General features: G+C 47.7%; 1 protein-coding gene across 1 annotated transcript in view; it reads left to right on the top strand.

Moving 5' to 3' along the window:
- LOC147697847 (zona pellucida-like domain-containing protein 1) overlaps window positions 1-20810 on the top strand; it is a 496253-nt gene that overhangs the window by 423124 nt on the left and 52319 nt on the right. The window contains exon 9 of the mRNA XM_086934524.1: window positions 19951-20080. Within this exon, the coding sequence (XP_086790650.1) occupies window positions 19951-20080 (130 nt within the window). The remainder of the gene's footprint in view (window positions 1-19950; window positions 20081-20810) is intronic.

The following is a 20810-nucleotide window of genomic DNA, read 5'->3' as shown; positions in this document are numbered from 1 at the left end:
GTCTCAATCTGTTCTGCCTGTTGAGTGTGGCAGTCTTTCAAGAACGTGTGCCACCTTCATAAGGGCCACGTTATAGAGCTGTCAGTAAGTCGTCTCCACGAGGTGCCGGATATCTCCTAGAGGTGGTTTATGCCAGAAGGGCATAAACCACCACAAACGTACATTGTCGGCCATATAATGACCCCTTCACCATTATCCAACGACCCTCCTTATCACTACTCACCCCCAGAGGCTGAAAGTGGAGAGACGCCCGGAACAGGAGGGCCACCCCTCTATGCTTGGTGGATGCTGACGCCCTATAAATAAGGGGGAAGTGTCTATGTTGGTGCCTTAGTTCATCTTTCCTAGCTAAGTGGGTTTCCTGGAGGGCAACCACATCAAGATGGTGATCAGACAGGTACTTCCAGAGTTTCTGGCGCTTTTGCGGGGAATTGAGACCCTTCACATTCCAGGTACCTATACTAACAGGCATAATGATGGTGGGAAACTCCGCTCTGTGTGCTTGGTAGAATGATCAGAGCCCAGTCCCTGGTCACACCCCTGGGCCCGACCCACCCCCCCAACAACCTCCTCCAATCCCAGGATCTCCCCTTCTCCCCAGCAATTCCACATCATCGGACCTCCCAAAGCCAGGCAGATAAGACGTCCCGCAGGGCACCGTACATTGAGAACAATCGGATAGAGACACCAATAACAATGTCCCAAGCGCCCCCTGCCCATGGGGAACAGTACACACCCCTTTCCAGAGTTCCAGACAGCCCCCATCCATGCAAACATCAGAAAATGTATACTCCTCATTAAGGCTCAAGATAACGATCGTCATAAAGAACACCACCAGCGCAAACAGTACCTCACACACACAGTTTTCGGTCACCACCACTCTCCCCTCCCCCCTCGCCCCAAACCCCAACCCCCCCTCCTGTGCCCCCTACCCCTGAAACCCCCCACCTTTCACCCCCCCCTGCAACCAAAAACCCAACAAAGCATAACTCAAAACACTGAACCTGAACAGAGTACTCAGCAGTTCCAATTGACTATAGTTCACAAGGCCCTCATCGGACTGGAATCGGGGTGAGGGCACCAACTCCAGGACCCCCAGGGCCACGGTCCGGGGCGTCTTCTCCAAAAGTACAATAGTACCCCGGGACCTTAGGGCCAGAGTCCCTCCGGCGCCCAACCTTCATAAAATCTGGGATCACGCTGCTCCAGAGCTTTGTTGAGAATTTGCTACTGTGGCAGAGGCCACCGATGCCACCGCATCCCCTCTTTCCTGCAAGCTAGCAGCGCGATCCGGTCGCCGCCGGTTCGGGGACGAACCAATTCTATGCCAGGAGGAAGACCGGTGTCGTCTCCTCGATGGCGAGGAACGAGTTGCTTGGGAGGGAGGAACGTCCTCCAGACCCAGAAGATCCTTTGCCACCTGCAGGGAGCGAATTTGCGCCAGTCTGTTTTGCCACCGGAATATGATACGGAAGGGGTGCCCCCAGGAGTACGAAATGTTGCATTCCCGCAGGAAGGAGGTTACGGGGCGGAATTCCCTCCGCTTCTGAAGTGTCGATGCCGCCAGATCCTGGTAGAGCTGTGGGCGGTGGTCCCTGAATTGCAAGGAAGTGATGGCTCTAGCCTTTCTCAAGATGCGCTCCTTCACCTGAAAGTCATGCACACAGACGAGGATGTCCGGAGGGGGACCCCCTCCCCTTCTAGGCAGGCCGACTCTGTGTACCCTATCCATTTTAATTTCTTGCACATCTTCCTCATCTAAAATCTGTAAGAACAGGGCTTGGACATAGCCACGGAGGTCCCCTGCTTCTCCGTCCCATGGGACCGCCTTAATGCGAATGTTATTCCTCCGGGAACGATTCTCTAAGTCCTCTGTGTGGGACTGCAGGTCCAAATTCTGTTCAGTAAGACGGATGATGTCCTGTTGTAGTTAGTGCACGTCGTTCGCTACACTCCAATCGTGATCCTCCAGCGTCGCTACACGTTCACCAATTCCATCTACCTCTCTCCGCACCTCCCGGAGATCCGATGCCAACTGGGCGCGGAGCTCAGAAATGTCCTCTTTAATAGAGGCGAATAGCTCAGTCATAAAGGCCTTGGTAGCGGGCGCTTCATCATCCGACTGCTTGGACGAACCACTGGCCCCGGGGGAGGCCGGCTGCTGCGTGGACTTAGAGGTGCCGTCCTTTCCCGGCCTTCCCTTAAGAAGCGTGTTAGACATCATGGATTTCCGGCTGTGGTGCGGGACTAGGGCCGACGCTCACTCCCCAGGAGTAAGGGGCACTCAGGTGCAGCGCCAGACCTCACTAGGTATCCAGTCTCGGCCCCCGCGTAACTGCGCCACAGTCAGTGGCTGCCCAGCTAAGATGGCGTCGTAGAAGCTTCCCGCCAGGAGGCGCCTTCCAAAGTCAATGCAGTGACGCGTGCGACCGGCAGTTAAGGCCGCAGGATGCGCTGCGCCCGTCCCTGGGTCCTCCGCTACTGTAGATCGGGGGCCACCAGTCCGGACCCCCCGGCTCCGGCAGTGCTCCCCTGCACTCCTCTCAGGGCTATGTCACGGCCTCAGCAGGAGGAATAAACCAGGCCAGTTCTTCAGGCCGCAAGGCGATGTAGGCCGTACCGTTACCGTGGGCCTCAGCGTGTCTCTGGCCGCCAGACTCCCCAGCCCTCTCTCCCAGGAAACCAAACGCCGTGTCTCGGCTCTAGATGGTAGGCAATTCGACCAGGGGGCCCTGAGTCTCCTTACTGCGGAGCTCCGCGGCGTCCTCAAGGCCCGGGACCACTCCCATTCCAGACCGGTGCTCTCAGGCCCGGGCCTGCCCCCCGTCACCAGCTGCTTCACGCTGCGGTCAGGGCACCAGAAATCCCAAAGTTGCACTGCAGTAGGGTCGTCCCCCTCCTCCAGTGGCTGCAACCAGCTCCTCCGGCGTACTCCTCTAATGGCCGCTCCCAGCCTCTCTCAGCTCCGCCGATATCCCGATCGCACTCTCCACGTGGTCGGCCGGCTTCCAACTCCCCACACCCGACTGCAGCAGAGCACCCCAAACCGCCAGGCCTTCTTCGACGGTGTGCCACAGGACTGGCAGGCTTTATGGAAGGCAGACGGAACCGGCGGCTCCGTGGCTCTTCGACACCACGCCCAGTCGGCGCCGGGTGCCTCCCCACGCAAGGGCTGGCCTCCTTCTCACGCGAGTCCGGTGCTTACAAGGCCGGAAGTCGCCTCTCTCCCAATGGCGTTCTCTGGCCTCCCGCTGCCCCGCTGGCAGCGCCGGATCGCTCCACTCGATGTCAGTGGCCTCTGCAAGTGTCTGGAGACCGATCAGCACCCTGTGGACGATGCTATACAACGCTAAGCTGGTCGGGCCCCGGAGGGACTTGAAAGTGCGTCTTACTCCGACGCCATCTTGGCCACGCCCCTGTTCAATGATTTTTAATACTTCCCAAAATTCTAATGAACACAAGACATTATTTAGCTGCAAATTGCATACTTACTTTTCCCCAAGTGATCCCCCAACCCAAAACCCCCCTTGAACCCTCCCTCCTCCCTTACCCTCCTCCTACCCTTGAAAGCATCCAGACCAACCAGGTCTGTGTGATGGAGATAGCAAGAGACACCGCAGCACACCACCCCCTTACCTCCCTATGCACCAAGCCGTGTTTATGGAAGCATCATTCAGAGGCTGTTTTAAATAGAGGCCAATTGCGAGAAGAAAAAGACAGGAGCTGCGAAAAAAAAGAAGAGAGAAACACCCAGCGAAAGAGAATGAAGCAGAGATAGCCATAACTACACTCCCATAAGATGACTATCTAATGAACCCCTCCCATCTTAAGCACTTCAGCCCGAACACATTTGACCCACTGGTTTACATTTCTTTTCTCTGCTTGAGCCTGCACCAGATGCTCTCTTGCCTGTATTTCAGATGTAAAAAACTTTACTGAGCCTTTCACAATACTTTTGAGTCTGGCCGGGGCCAACCAAAATGCCTCAAGACTAGCGTCTTGATAAGGTTTAATTAACTGCCATAAATGCCATCTGTGCTCCACCATAATGTGACAGAAGTCTGGGTGGACTAAAAAGATGATCCCTTGACTGCCTTCAGCCCCATGTTTCTGCTCGATGTTCTCTGATTGACTCCAAAATCATACTCAAAGCCGAGGTTTATGTTCGCGGCAGCCTCATCCTGTTTCTCAACTGCGGAGCTTCTATCCTGCATAGACACTGAGTCCAGGGGGCCCATGATTCTTGAATGGGAGTAGTCCCATTTTAGCCCTGCGCCTGAACTGTATCTTCCTTTCTTTTTGCGGGTCTTGGCGTGACTTTTAGATCCACTAGAACTCCTTCAAGATTTCTGGTGTTTAAAAGCAGTCTCAGGTGCCTCAAGCATGCTCGAGCCAGAGGCTGAACAACTATCTTCTGTATCGCTATGCCCAGCCTCGGAAGTTCCTGAATGTTAGTCATCCATAAAAGAAAATAATGTATCTGTCCCATCAGATATGATATCGACTCCTATTAACCCATCAGAGCCTGCACTGTGAGAGCCATCAGGCTGAAGAGGCTGCACATAAGATTGCAGGTCTGTCTTACTGCAGATTTCAGCCATTGTGTTGCCCTGCGAACCACCTCTCAGGGTGCCTTCTGGATTGTTTGCTGTTACATGATCCCCAACCCCAGTTCGAGGGGGCATCCTTGAGGAATTTCTTAGAGATATTTCATTATCCATCCCACTATATGGGTTTTTGTTACTTTCAAAAGCCTCCTCATTTCATGCTCCAGTAATTTCGCTTGCATTTTTGCTTGAGTTTGCCTCCGGTATCTTGAAGTCAATTTTGTGTAAAGATTCGCTGGGCGTCTGATCTGATCTGGGCATCTGAACCCTTAGTCCCTCTTTACTCTTAAAGACGTCTGTAATGGCTGGTTGGGGTGGGACAGGGATAATGGCTACATTGTCTTAATCCAATATTGCCCCAAGACCCTCTGTGGGTTTAGGTGCGGTTGTTTTCTTGCCCCCAGTCTGTCCCCGCTCCGTTATAATCCTCCGCTTCCCAGCCCCCTTATTATCCTGTTGTTTTTTCGAGGTACGGGACTCGTTGGGCTTACCTGCAATAACTTCAGGGTTTGCTGGCGGGAACTCCTGTCTCGATCCCTGTTGCTGGGCAAGATTCCGACCCAGAGTATATTTTCCGTGTCTTAATGCCCTAAGAGCCATTCCTGGTATCCTACTGGTATCTATTATAGCAGCCCGAGTCCTCTGTGTCTTCCAGGCAAATATGCGGTTGACAGAAGCTGCGAGACCCACCCATGACCTCAAGATGTTGTGCAGGGATCAGGTGAGCCCAGCAGTCAGGATGCTAATCACGCCAGGTCTCAACCTCCTCGCCGCAGTAATCTCAGCACAAGCCCAAGACTTCTGGTCTGCATATCTCAGGTCTGCCGATAGCCTCCGCTCTCCGTTGGAAATACGTACCAGCCTCAGGTATCCACCAACTGGTCTGCATCTGTGACAAGTCCCTCTTCTGGCTCTTCTGCAGATAAGCCGGCCAACAGTAAAACAACTGTTAGGGATCTTTCGTGGTGCTTTCGGGAGAGTGAGGTGAGTTCTAAAGCTAAACTACATCAGCGCCATCTTGCTTTCCCATGTCCTACCCAATTAGTGATTCCTTATGGCAAGTATTAATGTTTTTCGACTGAAATCCAGTCGCAAAACAATAATATTTTACCAACTGCTGAAAGGTAGAGGTAGCCTGATCGAAAAAAAATCTCCTGATACCACAAGCATCACTACATCAAGGAGTGGCAAGAAATTATTCCAATACACAGTCTTCATAACAACACGTATCTGTAAAGCATATGCTCACCACTGGGAGCACTTTGGCACTGAATAGCAGATGTGTATTTTAACTTAATTCAGTGACAGGCATTTTATTAACCTCAAAACAAATAAATGCTTTGTAGAGTTAGCATGATTCAAATATATGGTCATGAAGTGAAACACAGATCCCTGGAGTGGATGCACTAGCCACCAGACTCAGCTACATGCATCTCTCTTGTAGACACTACAGCGCCAAGGGGGACAACACAAACTGTTCTATTTTGTTAAATGCCATCTTCTGATGATGGTGATGAAACATAGAAGTCCTTTGAAGGTATGGGGCAGATAGAGTTGAAGGTTGGTGCAAACTCTTTATCAGCAGCCATGACCTTCGACAAGAAATACTTTTTGGTATCTTAGGGAAGGACATATTTACATTCAAAACAAGTAGCATAAACCTGAAATAATTCAAAGAAATGTATAATACCGTAACAACACAAGAGGAGGAAAAAGCCGATCATTGAACACACTAAAAACAGTTATCACAAGAACTGGAGACTGAAAGGAATGAGAACCATATAAATTGGTAATTGGTCATTAAAACTAGAAAATGAGAAGAATGTTGTCTTAGGAGCACCAATTCACATGCACAGAGATCATTAAGATTTCAGGCCACTTGTAAGTTCATGAGGCATTTTAGATGTAATCATTTGCTGGATCAAGCTGCTTTAATGCTTATAGTTGCTGGCAAAATAAAGGTACTAACATATGCCACTTAAATATTCAACACCCGAAGATATAAAAGGAAAACCTAGAAAATCAATCATAACCAACATGTACTCTAGTTGGACAGTCGCACACAAAACACATGACCAGTTTTTGTGGTCATATTCCAAAGAGAATACATGCTCTAAGGAGTAATATACCTACTTTGGGATATGAAAACTCCATGGTCTGTAGCAGTTACCCAAACAGTGGAAATATATACCACTTGGAGAATACAAGATCAAAGACTTCATCAGCTCATCCGTTGAATAAAAAAAACTCCATACCTTGATGATAAATGTATTTCTTTAAAACCTTTTATATAGTGCAAACAAGATCCCGAAGGATATCAGAGCCCTTTACATTAGGATGGAAGGAATTACATAAATGCAAAATCGGCATCAAGTAGGAGTACAAAAAAACAGGATTGATCGCAGGTTCCAGGACAATTGCACCTTGGAGGGTAATACAATAAACGGGTATATTGGGGCAATGAAGGGGGTCACAGTATGTGGTAAAGAGGAGCAGTAGCAAATAGTGGTGCAATGGTAGTAGGAAACAATGTCTTCGAGCTGATGAGCCTAGCACAATTAGGGTAAGAATGTCTTTATAAGGATATTTGGATTCCAATTTGAACGAATGTTCAATTATTGGAAAATAATTACTCAGCAAATGGGCACTGTTGGACCTGGCCTCCTCTACATGGTCATCCCATAACCTTTTTGCCTTCACCCCTCCTGTTTTATGAATTTGTTTATTGGCATGACGACTCTTCTCACTTTACCACTGCTACCCAATGATAACGTTTGCTCTGCTCTCTCCTTCAAACATGGTAAAAGTGGCTTATACATTATTGGTACATTTAATTTTCTTGTAACTCTCTAGTAAATGGTACAACATGAACCCAGGGCCTGTAAATTAAATGCTAGTAGTGGGCCTGCAGCACTCATTGCTCCACCATCTGAAGCAGTCTTTTAAAACACGTCTCAGACCAGCCACTACAGCGTGTAGTGCAGTTTTAAACTTCAATTTTTAACCTAGAAAAATGTGCATTTTGGCAGGCCTAAACCTTCCTTTATTAATACATATAAGTCGCCCATTGTACCTGTTCACATCTAACATGGGCTTCGATTGGAATTCATAGAGCATATTATCAATGCCATTATCGCCGCTTTATCGGCAGTTTCCTGCCGATAAAAGCGGCGATAATGTATCGCCTGTCCTTGATAATATGCCCCATAATTCCTGCATTCTTTTACAGTAGTACAACGCGGCTGTTCTAGTACGTTCTTTAAAATACAAATACACATAAATATTATGTTTAGTGAGTGTTTGTTCACATTTTCTTTACCTAACGACTTAGAAGGTAATAGATGACTACATAAGAAAATCTTTTCTTGTGTTTTTCTTTATATTTCTCTTGCAAGAACGTGTTTCTATGATGCACAACTGTGGCATTATAAGGCCCATGAGCATATCTGAATCCAGGTTTGGCTAACTTGGCTAATTTGCACCTTTTCGCGTATTCGACTTAAATAGGTGTCTTTACATCCACAACCTGGATACACCACTCAGAAGGGTCTTATTGTCAAAGTTTTGGTCGGCAAACCTTTGCAATTTAGAACAGAATGAAACACATACCGGGACGTCGGTGACAAATTTGTGATGGAGAGACAAGATGAGTCAATGATAGCTCGGAAGCAGACTGCTGCCATTCACCTAGGGGCATATTTACGAGCCCCTTGCGTCGCAGGAGTATCACACTTTTTGTAATGCTCTGGCAGCAAAAGTGACACAATCATATCTCTGAGGTCACGCAAAGCCACTGTGCCTGGCTCTAAATAGCCTCATAGACATGGAGTAAGGCAGTGCAAATCGCTGAGTTGGCCTACTCTGAACTCTGGAGGCGTTCCATGAGCTTTGTGGTGGGTTTTCCAACGCAACACCCATGGATTTTGACACATCCCCAGATTTTCAAAAGCATGTAAACCTGAGGAAGTGCCAACACCTTATGCCTCCTGAGGTGAGGCATAACAAGGAGAAATTACTTTATATCTCCTTGTTTATTCTTCTTTCCATGTATAGAAAGAGAAAAACGCCAGTCTGATTGCAGCCGATGTATGAGCAACCGTGAACCATAGTGAAATCCTTTTCCACAGTTACTGATTTAAGGATTTTACGCCAACCCGGTCCAGGTGACTTATTCGCACTTGCACCCCAGGACTGTCGTGCCCTGTACACCTGTCTTGAGAAAGACCTGCTGCGACCTCATTCACCTTGGCGCTCTAAGGGTCGAAACGTCGACATTTTTGAATGAATTTTGAAAAATATAAAGATAAAACCAGCTCTATACAGGCTTTCTTTTCATTCATTGTAAGAACCTGTTGTGAACTTTTGTCAGAGGGAGTTTGCTATATTGCATGCAGACAGCGTTTGCAAATTAGTTGTTTTACTACCCGACAGAACCAATTTTTATTTAACCATGTGTACATTGGCGACAGGTGCCTCAAACAAAGACTAAGGGGCAGAATTACTTTTTAGTCACGAAAAGCAAGGCAACTTGCTGCCCTTCGTGACAGGGAGAGAGCAGGATGCACCATATCTACTAAGAAATTATGCATCCTGCTCTTGCCCTGCGGGTGCACACTGAGTGCAGCCTAGCACTAACACAGGCACCCTTACACTATGGTGCAAGGGTGTCTGAATAACAAGTAGGATTGTTTTGTGCAGGAAGGGATGCCTTCCTGCACAAAAACAACCCCCTGAGGCTTTTTCCTCTTTCTGCAGTATACATTGAAAGAGGGAAAAATAAAGAGAAATCAAGATATATCTCCTAGTTACGCTTCACCTGGGAATTGGAGAATGCACCTAAAACCGTGCGTGGATGCATGGGAACACCCACGCGCCACCCATGGAACGCCTTCCCAGGGAAGAGTAATGCAAGGCAGCGACTTGCACTGCCTTGTGTAAATCCAGGTTTACTAAGCCACGTAGAGTCATGCAAGGTGGTTTTGTGTGGCTTAGTAAATCTCACGTAGACCCTTGCATTACCTTTCGCAGCCTTCATGATGGAATGGCAATGCTGGGGATTCCAAAATCGGGGACCAATAGTCTTGTGGGTTCAAACACATATTTCCAAAATACAAGAGCATATTACTGGCAGAATTTGTCAACATACAAAAAATTATGCCATATATTAAGACATGTCCATTTAAGTGACAATGAAACATTTCCTAGCTATAGTAACAGAAAGTTTTAATTCTATTAAGGACACACCCATGGACCCTTCTCTTGCTACTCCTGCAAGTTCGACGGCACCAAAACCAACTCCTCTTCCACCAACACCAAACAGAGACCTGACACCAACCACCTAAAATGCATTCTGCTCAACACACGCTCGGTCCACAGACACGCCATCGACCTCTGGAATCTACTAGACACCATCTCACCGGACATCGCCTTCCTAACAGAAACTTGGATGAATGCCTCTTCAGCCCCAGACATCACCATTGCCATCCCGGAAGGATACAAGATCATCCGTAAGGACCGCACCGAGCAAACAGGAGGAGGCATCGCTATCGTCCATAAGAATTCCATCCACATCTCAACCAGATCAGACATCAATCTTGCAAGCGTCGAACACCTCCACTTCCAGATCCACACCGACCCCAATACCACACTCAGGGGCACCCTCCTCTACCGGCCTCCAGGACCACGTGCAAAATTCAGTGACGACATCACTGAATTTATCACCCCACACGCCCTCCCCTCCAAGGAATACATTCTACTGGGAGACCTCAATTTTCACCTGGAAAAGAGCAATGACAGCAACGCCACCACCCTTCTGGATAATCTCGCCAACCTCGGACTCAAACAACTTGTCACTACACCCACCCACATCGCAGGTCATACGCTCGACCCCATCTTCACCTCCAACAAACATGTCTCATTCAGCCACACCACAGCTCTTCATTGGACGGACCACAGCTGCGTTCACTTTATCTACAATAAAACTACAATCCACAACCATCCTCAACCTACCCTGCGAAGAAACTGGAACAAAATCACCATCGACCAGATCTCCTCATCGCTTCTTCTAAACCCCCCCGCCCACGCCTCAAACCCCGACCAAGCAGCCATCAACCTCACCCAATGGCTATCCAACAGCGCCGACATCCTAGCACCGTTGAAAAAACGTCAAAACAAACTAGGCAGCAAAATCGCCTCCTGGTTCAACGATGATCTTAAGAAATCGAAGAAAGTCTGTCGATCCCTCGAGAAGGCCTGGAAAAAAGACCCAAACACCAGCACCAGAGACGCCTTCAAAAACGCCACCCGCAGACACCACCAACTAATCCGGTCTGCCAAGAAAGCCGCATTCAAAGACCGACTGGATAACAACGCTCACAACAGCAAGGAATTATTCAATATCGTCAAAGAATTTACCAACCCATCAGCCAACTCCAACGACATCATCCCACCCACATCGCAGGTCATACGCTCGACCCCATCTTCACCTCCAACAAACATGTCTCATTCAGCCACACCACAGCTCTTCATTGGACGGACCACAGCTGCGTTCACTTTATCTACAATAAAACTACAATCCACAACCATCCTCAACCTACCCTGCGAAGAAACTGGAACAAAATCACCATCGACCAGATCTCCTCATCGCTTCTTCTAAACCCCCCCGCCCACGCCTCAAACCCCGACCAAGCAGCCATCAACCTCACCCAATGGCTATCCAACAGCGCCGACATCCTAGCACCGTTGAAAAAACGTCAAAGCAAACTAGGCAGCAAAATCGCCTCCTGGTTCAACGATGATCTTAAGAAATCGAAGAAAGTCTGTCGATCCCTCGAGAAGGCCTGGAAAAAAGACCCAAACACCAGCACCAGAGATGCCTTCAAAAACGCCACCCGCAGACACCACCAACTAATCCGGTCTGCCAAGAAAGCCGCATTCAAGGACCGACTGGATAACAACGCTCACAACAGCAAGGAATTATTCAATATCGTCAAAGAATTTACCAACCCATCAGCCAACTCCAACGACATCATCCCCTCCCAAGCCCTCTGCGACTCTCTAGCTTCCTTCTTCCACAACAAAATCGCTGACATCCACAACAGCTTCGATAACCGACCCGGAGACCATCCCACCCAACCTGATGCAGGACATTCACCCCCCTTGAACATCCTTAACGACTGGAACCCAATCTCCTCTGAGGACACCATCCGCCTGATGAACTCCATCCACTCCGGATCCCCAACTGACCCATGCCCTCACCACATCTTCAACAAAGCAGACTCCATCATAGCACCACACCTCCGAGATGTCATCAACTACTCCCTCAACTCCGCCACCTTCCCGGAAAGCTGGAAACACGCGGAACTCAGCGCCCTTCTGAAAAAAACCACAGCTGACCCCACCAAACTCAAAAACTACCGCCCCATCTCGCTTCTTCCATTCCCGGCCAAAGTCATTGAGAAAGCTGTCAACAACCAGCGCGCCACCTTCCTCGAAACAAACAAATCCCTCGACCCTTCACAGTCCGGCTTCCGAGCCAAACACAGCACTGAGACCGCACTTATCGCAGCAACAGACGACATTCGAACTCTACTAGACAATGGAGAGACAGTCGCCCTCATCCTCCTCGACCTCTCCGCTGCCTTCGACACAGTATGTCATAACACCCTTCTTCAGCGCCTAAGAAACGTCGGAATCCAAGGAAAAGCATTGCAATGGATCACCTCGTTCCTCACCGGAAGAACCCAGAGAGTCCGCCTCCCACCATTCAAGTCTGAGGCCTCTGAAGTCATCTGCGGCGTGCCACAAGGATCGTCACTCAGCCCCACCCTCTTCAACGTTTACATGAGCCCCCTTGCGGCCATCGCTCGCCAACACAACCTCAACATCATCTCCTACGCTGACGACACTCAACTGATCCTCTCACTCACCAAAGACCCTAACACCGCCAAAACCAACTTACACGAAGGAATGAAAGAAGTAGCCGAGTGGATGAAGCACAGCCGTCTGAAACTGAACTCAGACAAAACAGAAGTCCTCATCCTAGGCACCTCCCCCTCCGCCTGGGATGACTCTTGGTGGCCAGAGGCCCTTGGAAAAGCACCCATCCCGACGAACCACGCACGAAACCTGGGCGTCATCCCGGACTCCTCACTCTCGATGACCAAACAAGTCAACGCTGTCTCATCATCCTGCTTCAACAATCTTCGAATGCTCAAAAAAACATTCCGCTGGATCCCCACCGAAACTAGAAAAACGGTCACCCACGCACTAGTCACGAGCCGCCTGGACTACGGAAACACCCTATACGTTGGTACCTCAGCTAAACTCCAGAAAAAACTCCAACGCATCCAGAACGCTTCAGCCAGGCTCATACTAGACATCCCTCGCAAAGAACACATCTCTGGTCACCTGAAAAACCTCCACTGGCTCCCCGTCAATAAGAGGATTACTTTCCGCCTCCTGACCCACGCCCACAAAGCACTTTACGACCTTGGACCCGAATGCCTCAACACACGACTCTCCTTCTACACCCCCCCCGCCAGCTGCGATCTTCCAACCAAGCCCTTGCTATCGTACCTCGCATCAACAAAACCACAATGGGAGGTAGATCCTTCTCCTACCTGGCAGCTAAGACCTGGAACTCACTTCCCACTCACCTTCGTCTCACTCAGAACCACCTAACATTCAGAAAGGAACTCAAAACTTGGATATTCGACAAGTAGCTCCCCACCCCTCTTCAAGCGCCTGAGACCCTCTGGGTATATAGTGCACTATATAAATATTTTGACTTGACTTGACTTGACTCTCTTCACTTGTATTAACAGCAGCCAATTTAAAACAACAAGACTACATTTCCCTTGAACCCTAGGGAAATTTGCACTCAAAGAAAAGTGTCCAATTAGGAACAGTCCTGGATCCTTCAATCAGGTCACTCTACCATCAACATAGTCTGTCCTCACTGGCCCTTCATCCTCTTTCGTCGCACTTATTCAGTCATTTGATCATACTCATGCATCCTGTTTATTCGCATATGAACCTACGAGGACAAAGGTACATTGTCATTCAATGAACAGGTATACGTTAAGCCTGTAAACCAAACCAGTGAGGCAGATTTTCACAAAATGAAAGCGAATCAATACTCTCAACAGATTAGAATCAAACTCATTTACTTACTCCAATACGAGGTGGGAAATATTCGTCCAAAACCGGGGGGGGGGCGGGATAATCCTCACCTCCTAGTCCTTAATAGAATTTAACATTTCCTTTACGATAGCTAGGACATTTGTAATTCTATGTCAGGACTGGAGGTGAGGATTATGCTAGTTTAAAGCTTGCTCACCACGAGGTGAGCCATGTCCAGCACTGGCTTGAAGTAGAACCTTTTAAAGGTAGAGTCCAAAGACCAATCCGCTGCCTTTAGGATATCCTCTAAATGGGCACCCAAGCCAAATGCTTTTGAGGCCATTGCTCCTTTTGCTGAGTGAGCTCAGAAGTCTTTGAGACTTATACCTGCCTCTTGCATAACCCACCTAACCCATCTGGCTATGGTGGGAGAGGACACAGCCTGAAATGGTTTGCGCAGAGCAATAAGGAGTTGACGTTCTCCTGGCGGTCGCAACTCTGCTGTCATTTCTTCATAGGCCTTCAGGCAGCGAACCATGCACAACTTAGGTGAGTCTGGGAATTCTGAATATGAGATTACTCTTGTGTGATACTTAGTCCTTCTATGCAAAGTAAAAGTCACTCCATTCGGAGTAAAAATACTGGATGTGACATCCAGGGCTCTCACATCAGACACACGTTGACCAGGACCAGAAATAAAGTAGAGCAGCATAGCCAGCTTGGCCAACAGCTCTTTCTAGGACAAAAAACGGTTAGGTTGCCAAGATAAAAACAAGTTAAGAACCTGATTCACATCCCATAAGGCTGAATACCAAGGTTCTGGAGGCAGAGATAATCTAATGCTCCAGAGAAGTTTGCACACACGGGGGTGCCCCCAGACTGCAGCATTGTTAAGCGGCAGGTGACATGCTGAAATGGCTGAATGAAAGGTGTTTATCGACCTGAAAGCCAAACCACTAGAGGCTAGTGGGATAGAAAATTCAGAATGTAAACTACATCTGCATCCATGGGATTGAGACCCTGTCGCACACACCAGCCGGACCATCTACTGCAAGCGGACCTGGAGCGTTTGACTGTACTTTCTGCCCACGCCTTAGACATGAACTCCTCAGCCTTGGTCAGAAGGCCTGGGATTTCCCATCATCCCTGGTAATCCTCCACGCCACGAGCCACAACAAGTTCCCCATAACCAGCGGGTGGGGAACTCGGTCGGGGTCCAGAAGAAGATTTGGAAAAGGGGGGAGTAGGATTGGAGAGTCCCAAGAAAGTTCTAGAAGAACTGGAAACCAGACTTGAGATCTCCAAAAGGGGGTGAGTATTACCACCTCCAGTCTCTGCCTTTTGATCTGAGCCGTCACTCTTGTGATCATCACGAAAGGGGGAAAGGTGTACCCCTTGTCCTAACTCCAATCTTGGAGTAATGCACCCATGTACACTGCCAATGGATCCAGTCTCCAGTTGAAAAACTGTGGGAGTTGGTGGTCGAGCCTCGAAGCAAACAGGTCTATCAAAAAAGGACACCAAAGGTCATACAACTGCCGAAAAATGTCCGGGTCCAGCATCCACACAGTAGAATCCCTGAAGTTGCGGGATTGAAAATCTGCCACCAAGTTCTCCCGCCTGGGAAGACACACCGCCGTCACTGGCACTTGATGCTCCAAACAGTACTGCCAAAAACTGGCGGCCTGGGCGGAGAGGGCTTTGGACCTCGTGCCCCCTAAATGGTTGATATAACGGACCGCAGATATGTTGTCCATCTTTAGAAGAACAGACGACTGAATGGACTCTCTCGCCCAACAGCGAACGGAGAAGGAGCCTGCCAGGAGTTCTAGGCAGCTGATATGTAATCTCCATTCTTCTGGAGACCACAACCCTCCTGTAGAAAATGTGCCAAACCTTGCTCCCAAGCCTTTTGTGCTGGTGTCGGACTCTATTGCTAAATTTGACATGGATCCAAAGATTGCCCTGCCGTTCCAGGACTCCATGTATTGTAACCACCATTTGATCTCTTCCTGGGCTACCTTGGAAAGGGTCACCTTGTGTGAGTAGGGACACCATCTGCGCAAATACACTGCTTTGAGACATTGCAGGGCGCGGTAGTGGAGGGTCATGTGAAGATGGCCTTGATAGAAGCTGAAAGTAGACCTACTATTCTGGCTAGATCCCTGAGAAAGACCTGACGCTTGGTTAGGGCCCATCTCAATTCGTGTTGAATCTTTTAGTCCTTCCTGGCCGGTAGGCTGAGTGTGGAGGACGTGGAGTCTATCAAGAAACGTAAGAGTTTGTGAGGGGGTGAAAATCAACTTCGCTCCGTGGACAACAAAGCCCAGACTCTGGAGAAGATCCACCGCCATCTGAAGATGATGTAGGAGTTGCAGAGGGCACGCATCCATCAGGAGAAGATCGTCCAGGTAGATGATCATTTGTATGCCCGAGCTCTTAAACCCTCCACTACTGGCTTGAGGGCTTGGTAAAACACCATGGGGCCGAAGATAGGCCAAACGGGAGGGATGCAAACCTGTATGTCTGCCCTTGCCAGATGAACCTGAGGAATCGTTGGTGGGGAGGAAACACCGCAATAACCAGGTAGGCATCCTTTAGGTACAGCCGCACGATCCAGTCTGAGGGACGCAAAACATCTCTGAGAAGATGGATTCCTTCCATCTTGAAGTGGCGGTAGACCAGCCACTTATTGAAACCACTGAGATTGATGTTGGATTGCTTGCCCCATCTGTTCTGTCCACCAAAAAGATGTTGCTGATGAATACCCTTGGATTAGGAGTAGAGGGAACTATTGCCCCTTTGGTCAGAAGGGATTTGACCGTTGCGTCTACTCTGGAGACTTCCTGTTGGGAGAACTGAATAGGACGGGGTCTGTGCTGTTAGATGGGTTCACTCAAATACCCTGTGTGGAGTCCCAAACCGACTGCAATACCCAGGGATTCCCTGTGATAAAAATCCAGGCGAGGAAAAAAATTCCTCAGCCTCCCCCCTACTTTTAACCGGGAAGAAGGGAGAACACTCACCAGCATTGGATGTGGATGCAGCTCCTTGGTACCCTATGCCTTTGCCACGTTGGCCTCTTGCAGGGTAGAAAATGCCAAAGCGGGACTAGTCTTGGTACTGGCCTTGCCCTCTTGGATGTTGGTTGGAATTGCAGCAGGTCGAGCGGCCGCTACCTCGAAAGGACCTTCGGAAAACCTGGGGAAAAACCTTTTTATTGGATGGCTGCGCCTTGTCAAGGGAGGTAAAGGTGTTAACAAATGTACCCAACTCCTTGACGAACGGTTCCCCAAAGAGTTCTCCTTGTACCACTGCCCCTCTTCTGAATCCATCAGATCCCAAAGTTTGGGGTCTACTTTTATAAGCAAAGACTGACGGCGCTCCGTGGAAAGGGCACAATTAGCGTTGCCCAAAAACACAATAGCCCTCTGTGCCCACCCGGAAAGGGACTCAAGAAGACAAGGGAGCCTGACGTCTTGGCCTCCTCGGCCATGTCCAAAATATTGGTGAGGGGCCCTAAAATGTCCAGGAGTTTGTCCTGGGACGCATGCCAGGACCTATCAATCCCTTTTTCAGGATCCCTCATAAATTTCTGCAAAAATATTGCCATGCGGGCATCAATCTCTCGGGTGAGGGCGACTTTACCTTCTAGGGAAGGTCGAGGGTATTCTGCTCTGAGGCAGTTATGTGCTTCTTTCTCTAAGGGCTTCCTAATTCGCATTGCCACATAACTGGCAACTTTATCAGCTGGGACCCAGTCCGAGGAGAGGGGGTGAATAATTTCATCAGGGTCAAACATGTTAGAGGTGTCCTGAGGTCGGGAAGGGAGCCAGGGTCTGGAAGGGCCGGGCTCAGCGTCCGTGTCCCTTGCGTCATCTTGTGGGTTAGTCAAATTGAGGTAAATTTGTTTGTGTGGCTAGGAAAGCTTGATTAAGCCTATCATAGGCACTGAGATACACCCTAGTGTTGTGTGCGCGTCTGGCAGGGGGGGAGCAAGGTCTGCCATCAGGGAAGTCATTGGAGGCCCAATCTGAGAAACCGGAGCCAAAGGGAGGTTAGCCAGTCATGCTACCACCTGATACATTTTGCGAGATAGTCTCTCTTCTATGGGCAACATGGCATCGCCAGGGTGAATTGGGGATTTCAAAACACACAAAGGAGACGGCGAAGCCCCCAATTGAATAAAGATAAAGGGCAATCTCGACATGCAGCAATGTGCGAAGGAAAACGGCAGCAATTACCTCAAAACATATCCACAAAGGATGTCATCAAAGAATCACAACAGTAAATAAACATCAATTAACCAGCAAACAATACCAGCCGCATAAGCACACGTCGATCTACATGCCATGGACATTCAATTAACACAATTAAAGAGAAAACAAAGCACAGTTACCAAAGTGAGAATCCCACAGAGTAGGAAAAAACACTTATCTCGGCTGCGCAGCAACGAAGAAAGAGGATGAAGGGCCAGTGAGGATAGACTATGTAGATGTTAGAGTGACCTGATTGGAGGATCCAGGACTGTTCCTAATTGGACACTTTTCTTTGACTACAAATTTCCCTGGGGTTCATGGGAAATGTAGTCTTGTTGTTTTAAATTGGCTGCTGTTAATAAAAGTGAAGCGAGAAGGCATAAGCCCCACCTCCAGTCCTGACACAGAATTACTGAATGTCATGAAGCAACACCTGAAATGACCTCTGATAAAAGTAAACATAATGACAAAAGCAGACTTGCATTCAGTGCTTAATTTGTGTAAGTGGTTGCAGGTGGAGCCCATCAGCACTTATTTTTGAGACCTGCACTTAATTTTCTTCATCAGACTGTCACCCAGTGCAAGAGAGAGAAAAACACACAAGGGGGAAAGAAGGAAGAAGAGAAAGACAGAAAATCAGTGATCAGGAAAGAAAAAAGAGCTGAAAATAAGTAAGACAAACAGCAAGGGAGCGACTAGTGGTGGATTAAAGAAGTAGGGAGTGGAATCAAGCCTATGTGGCCTTGGTATTCGGAGCACTGACCTTCAATAGCACAGGCCACAGGCTTCTAAACAAAACTTTATGTACCAGAACTTTTATATTGCAAATTAAGCACTACTGACTCATTTCTCCAGGTAGTAGTATATCTCACTTTAAAAAGAAATCTTTCACTAAGGAGCATGCCTATTTAATTTTTATTTTCAGAAATGAACCTTTTGCCATTGTTATGAAGTATTGAATGTATAGTGTTCTCTTAATGTTAACCTGCAAAGCATTCATCACATAGACTGGCCACGTCAACTGACCGGTAGTTGTTCGAGTGGGCTGTGTCCTTTTCCTGTTTCAGTACTTTTTTCAGCTTCCCATTATATCCTAGAGCTTCAGTAGATTAAAAGGATTCACAGTAGGCCCAGCTACCACTTTATGATACAGTTTATTATTACCCTTACACTTTTGAAACGTATTGCATATGTTTGCCAAAAAACCATATTGCTTAGGCCAGACCTGTTGGCTTTGCCAGTGCTTGTTTTTAATGCAGAGACAAATATTGATACCAGTTTGCTGTCTACCAATCTTACTTTTTAAAGGAATCATTTTTAATGTTATTAGTTCACTTCATTTTTATTTTTGTTGCTGTTTTTAGGATTTTTGTCAACTTTACACCCATCTTAGAAAACTATCTTCCTGAAAAAGATTTTGCATTTTTAAGATTAATTTCTTTTCCATCAGTGTATTGTACACTTCGTGCCACATGTTTCGAGAACCTAGTAAAAAGAAATGTTCTTAAGAATATGTCCACTTGAGTTCATGATGGGATTGTACCCTTGTCAATATTACGTTTTGGTTGCTCTATGGCAGTTCTCCAAATAGTTGATTGTCTCTGCCTTTATTTACCTCTGAATGAGGAGGATGTATCATTTAGGATGAAATTATGATTGTACATTGTGCAGTCAAGTCCTATGCAAAGTGCATGCTCCCACCTCCTGCCCCATTGTATTTGATTATCTGTTACCTATCCCCAACTGGACATTTTGTAAGATTATGGCCTGTGCTCAGCATTTGATGTTCAATATGTGTCTCAGAAGATAAAACATGTTATTTAAAACATACCAATTATCCCTCTCTCTGACTGTACAATATCAAAACCCAGTTGAAAATAGCTAAGTGGAGCTTACTTCACCAGTTATTCATATACTGTGTATGCTTTACTAAGTATAGACCCTTTTTTTTGGCATTTTAGCAAGGGAACTGTACATCATCATTCAGACGAAAGAGGGATATTCGAGATGTTCGGGCTGCCACATCCCCAGATGAGATTTCAGCACCCTCTACAGTTACGTCAACTGGGATTTTAACTAACAGTGAAAATGGTAATTATTTTTTGGGGGGTTAATATTAATTATGTACATGTCATTGATTTGAAATAATGGCGGATGAGTAGATATTCAAAGTACACTTATAGTCTGTTTATTTTCGTTCTGTAATGTTATCAAGGGTTTCTGGTTTTAGGTAAACTCTCTAGTTACTAAGGGCCTCATTTATGGGTATTTGGCATAGGGCAGCACAGCAAGACAACTTGCTCCACTGCCCTACATCAAAGTGAAAGGCCAGGAATGCACTGTATTTATTCAGTACAGTGCTTTTCTGTCCTTTCCCCTTCGCTGGTGCCATTTCGGCAGCCTAGCACCAAATAGGTAGCCTTGCAGCAAGGGTGTAGGTGTTGTCAGCAGGATTAAGTGCAGGAAAGGGCTCCTTCTTGCATAAAAACAATCCATAGAGGTCGCTTCTTCCTTCAATGAATGCAGCACCCAATAAAAGAGGAAAAAAAGATGAGGAACAAAGTTATTTCTCCTCTTTACGCTTGCCCTTGGGAGGCGTAAGAATTTGATGCATTTTCAGGTTTAAAGTCCTTGTAAACCTGGGAATGCATCAAAAACAATGGGAGTTGTATGGGCACACCCATGGAACGCCTCTCTTGTGCAGAGTAAGGCGATGCAGCGATTTGCGCTGCATTGCCTTACTCAAGATTTATGAGGCCACTCAGTATGGCCTTGCATGGGTTCATAAATCTGACTCAGAGCTTTGTGTGATGCATGTCCC

The sequence above is a fragment of the Lissotriton vulgaris genome, chromosome 8 (assembly GCF_964263255.1).
Source record: "Lissotriton vulgaris chromosome 8, aLisVul1.2, whole genome shotgun sequence".
NCBI lineage: Eukaryota > Metazoa > Chordata > Amphibia > Caudata > Salamandridae > Lissotriton > Lissotriton vulgaris.
Note: the sequence above shows the minus strand (reverse complement) of the source record. Positions and strands in the feature narration are given on the sequence as shown.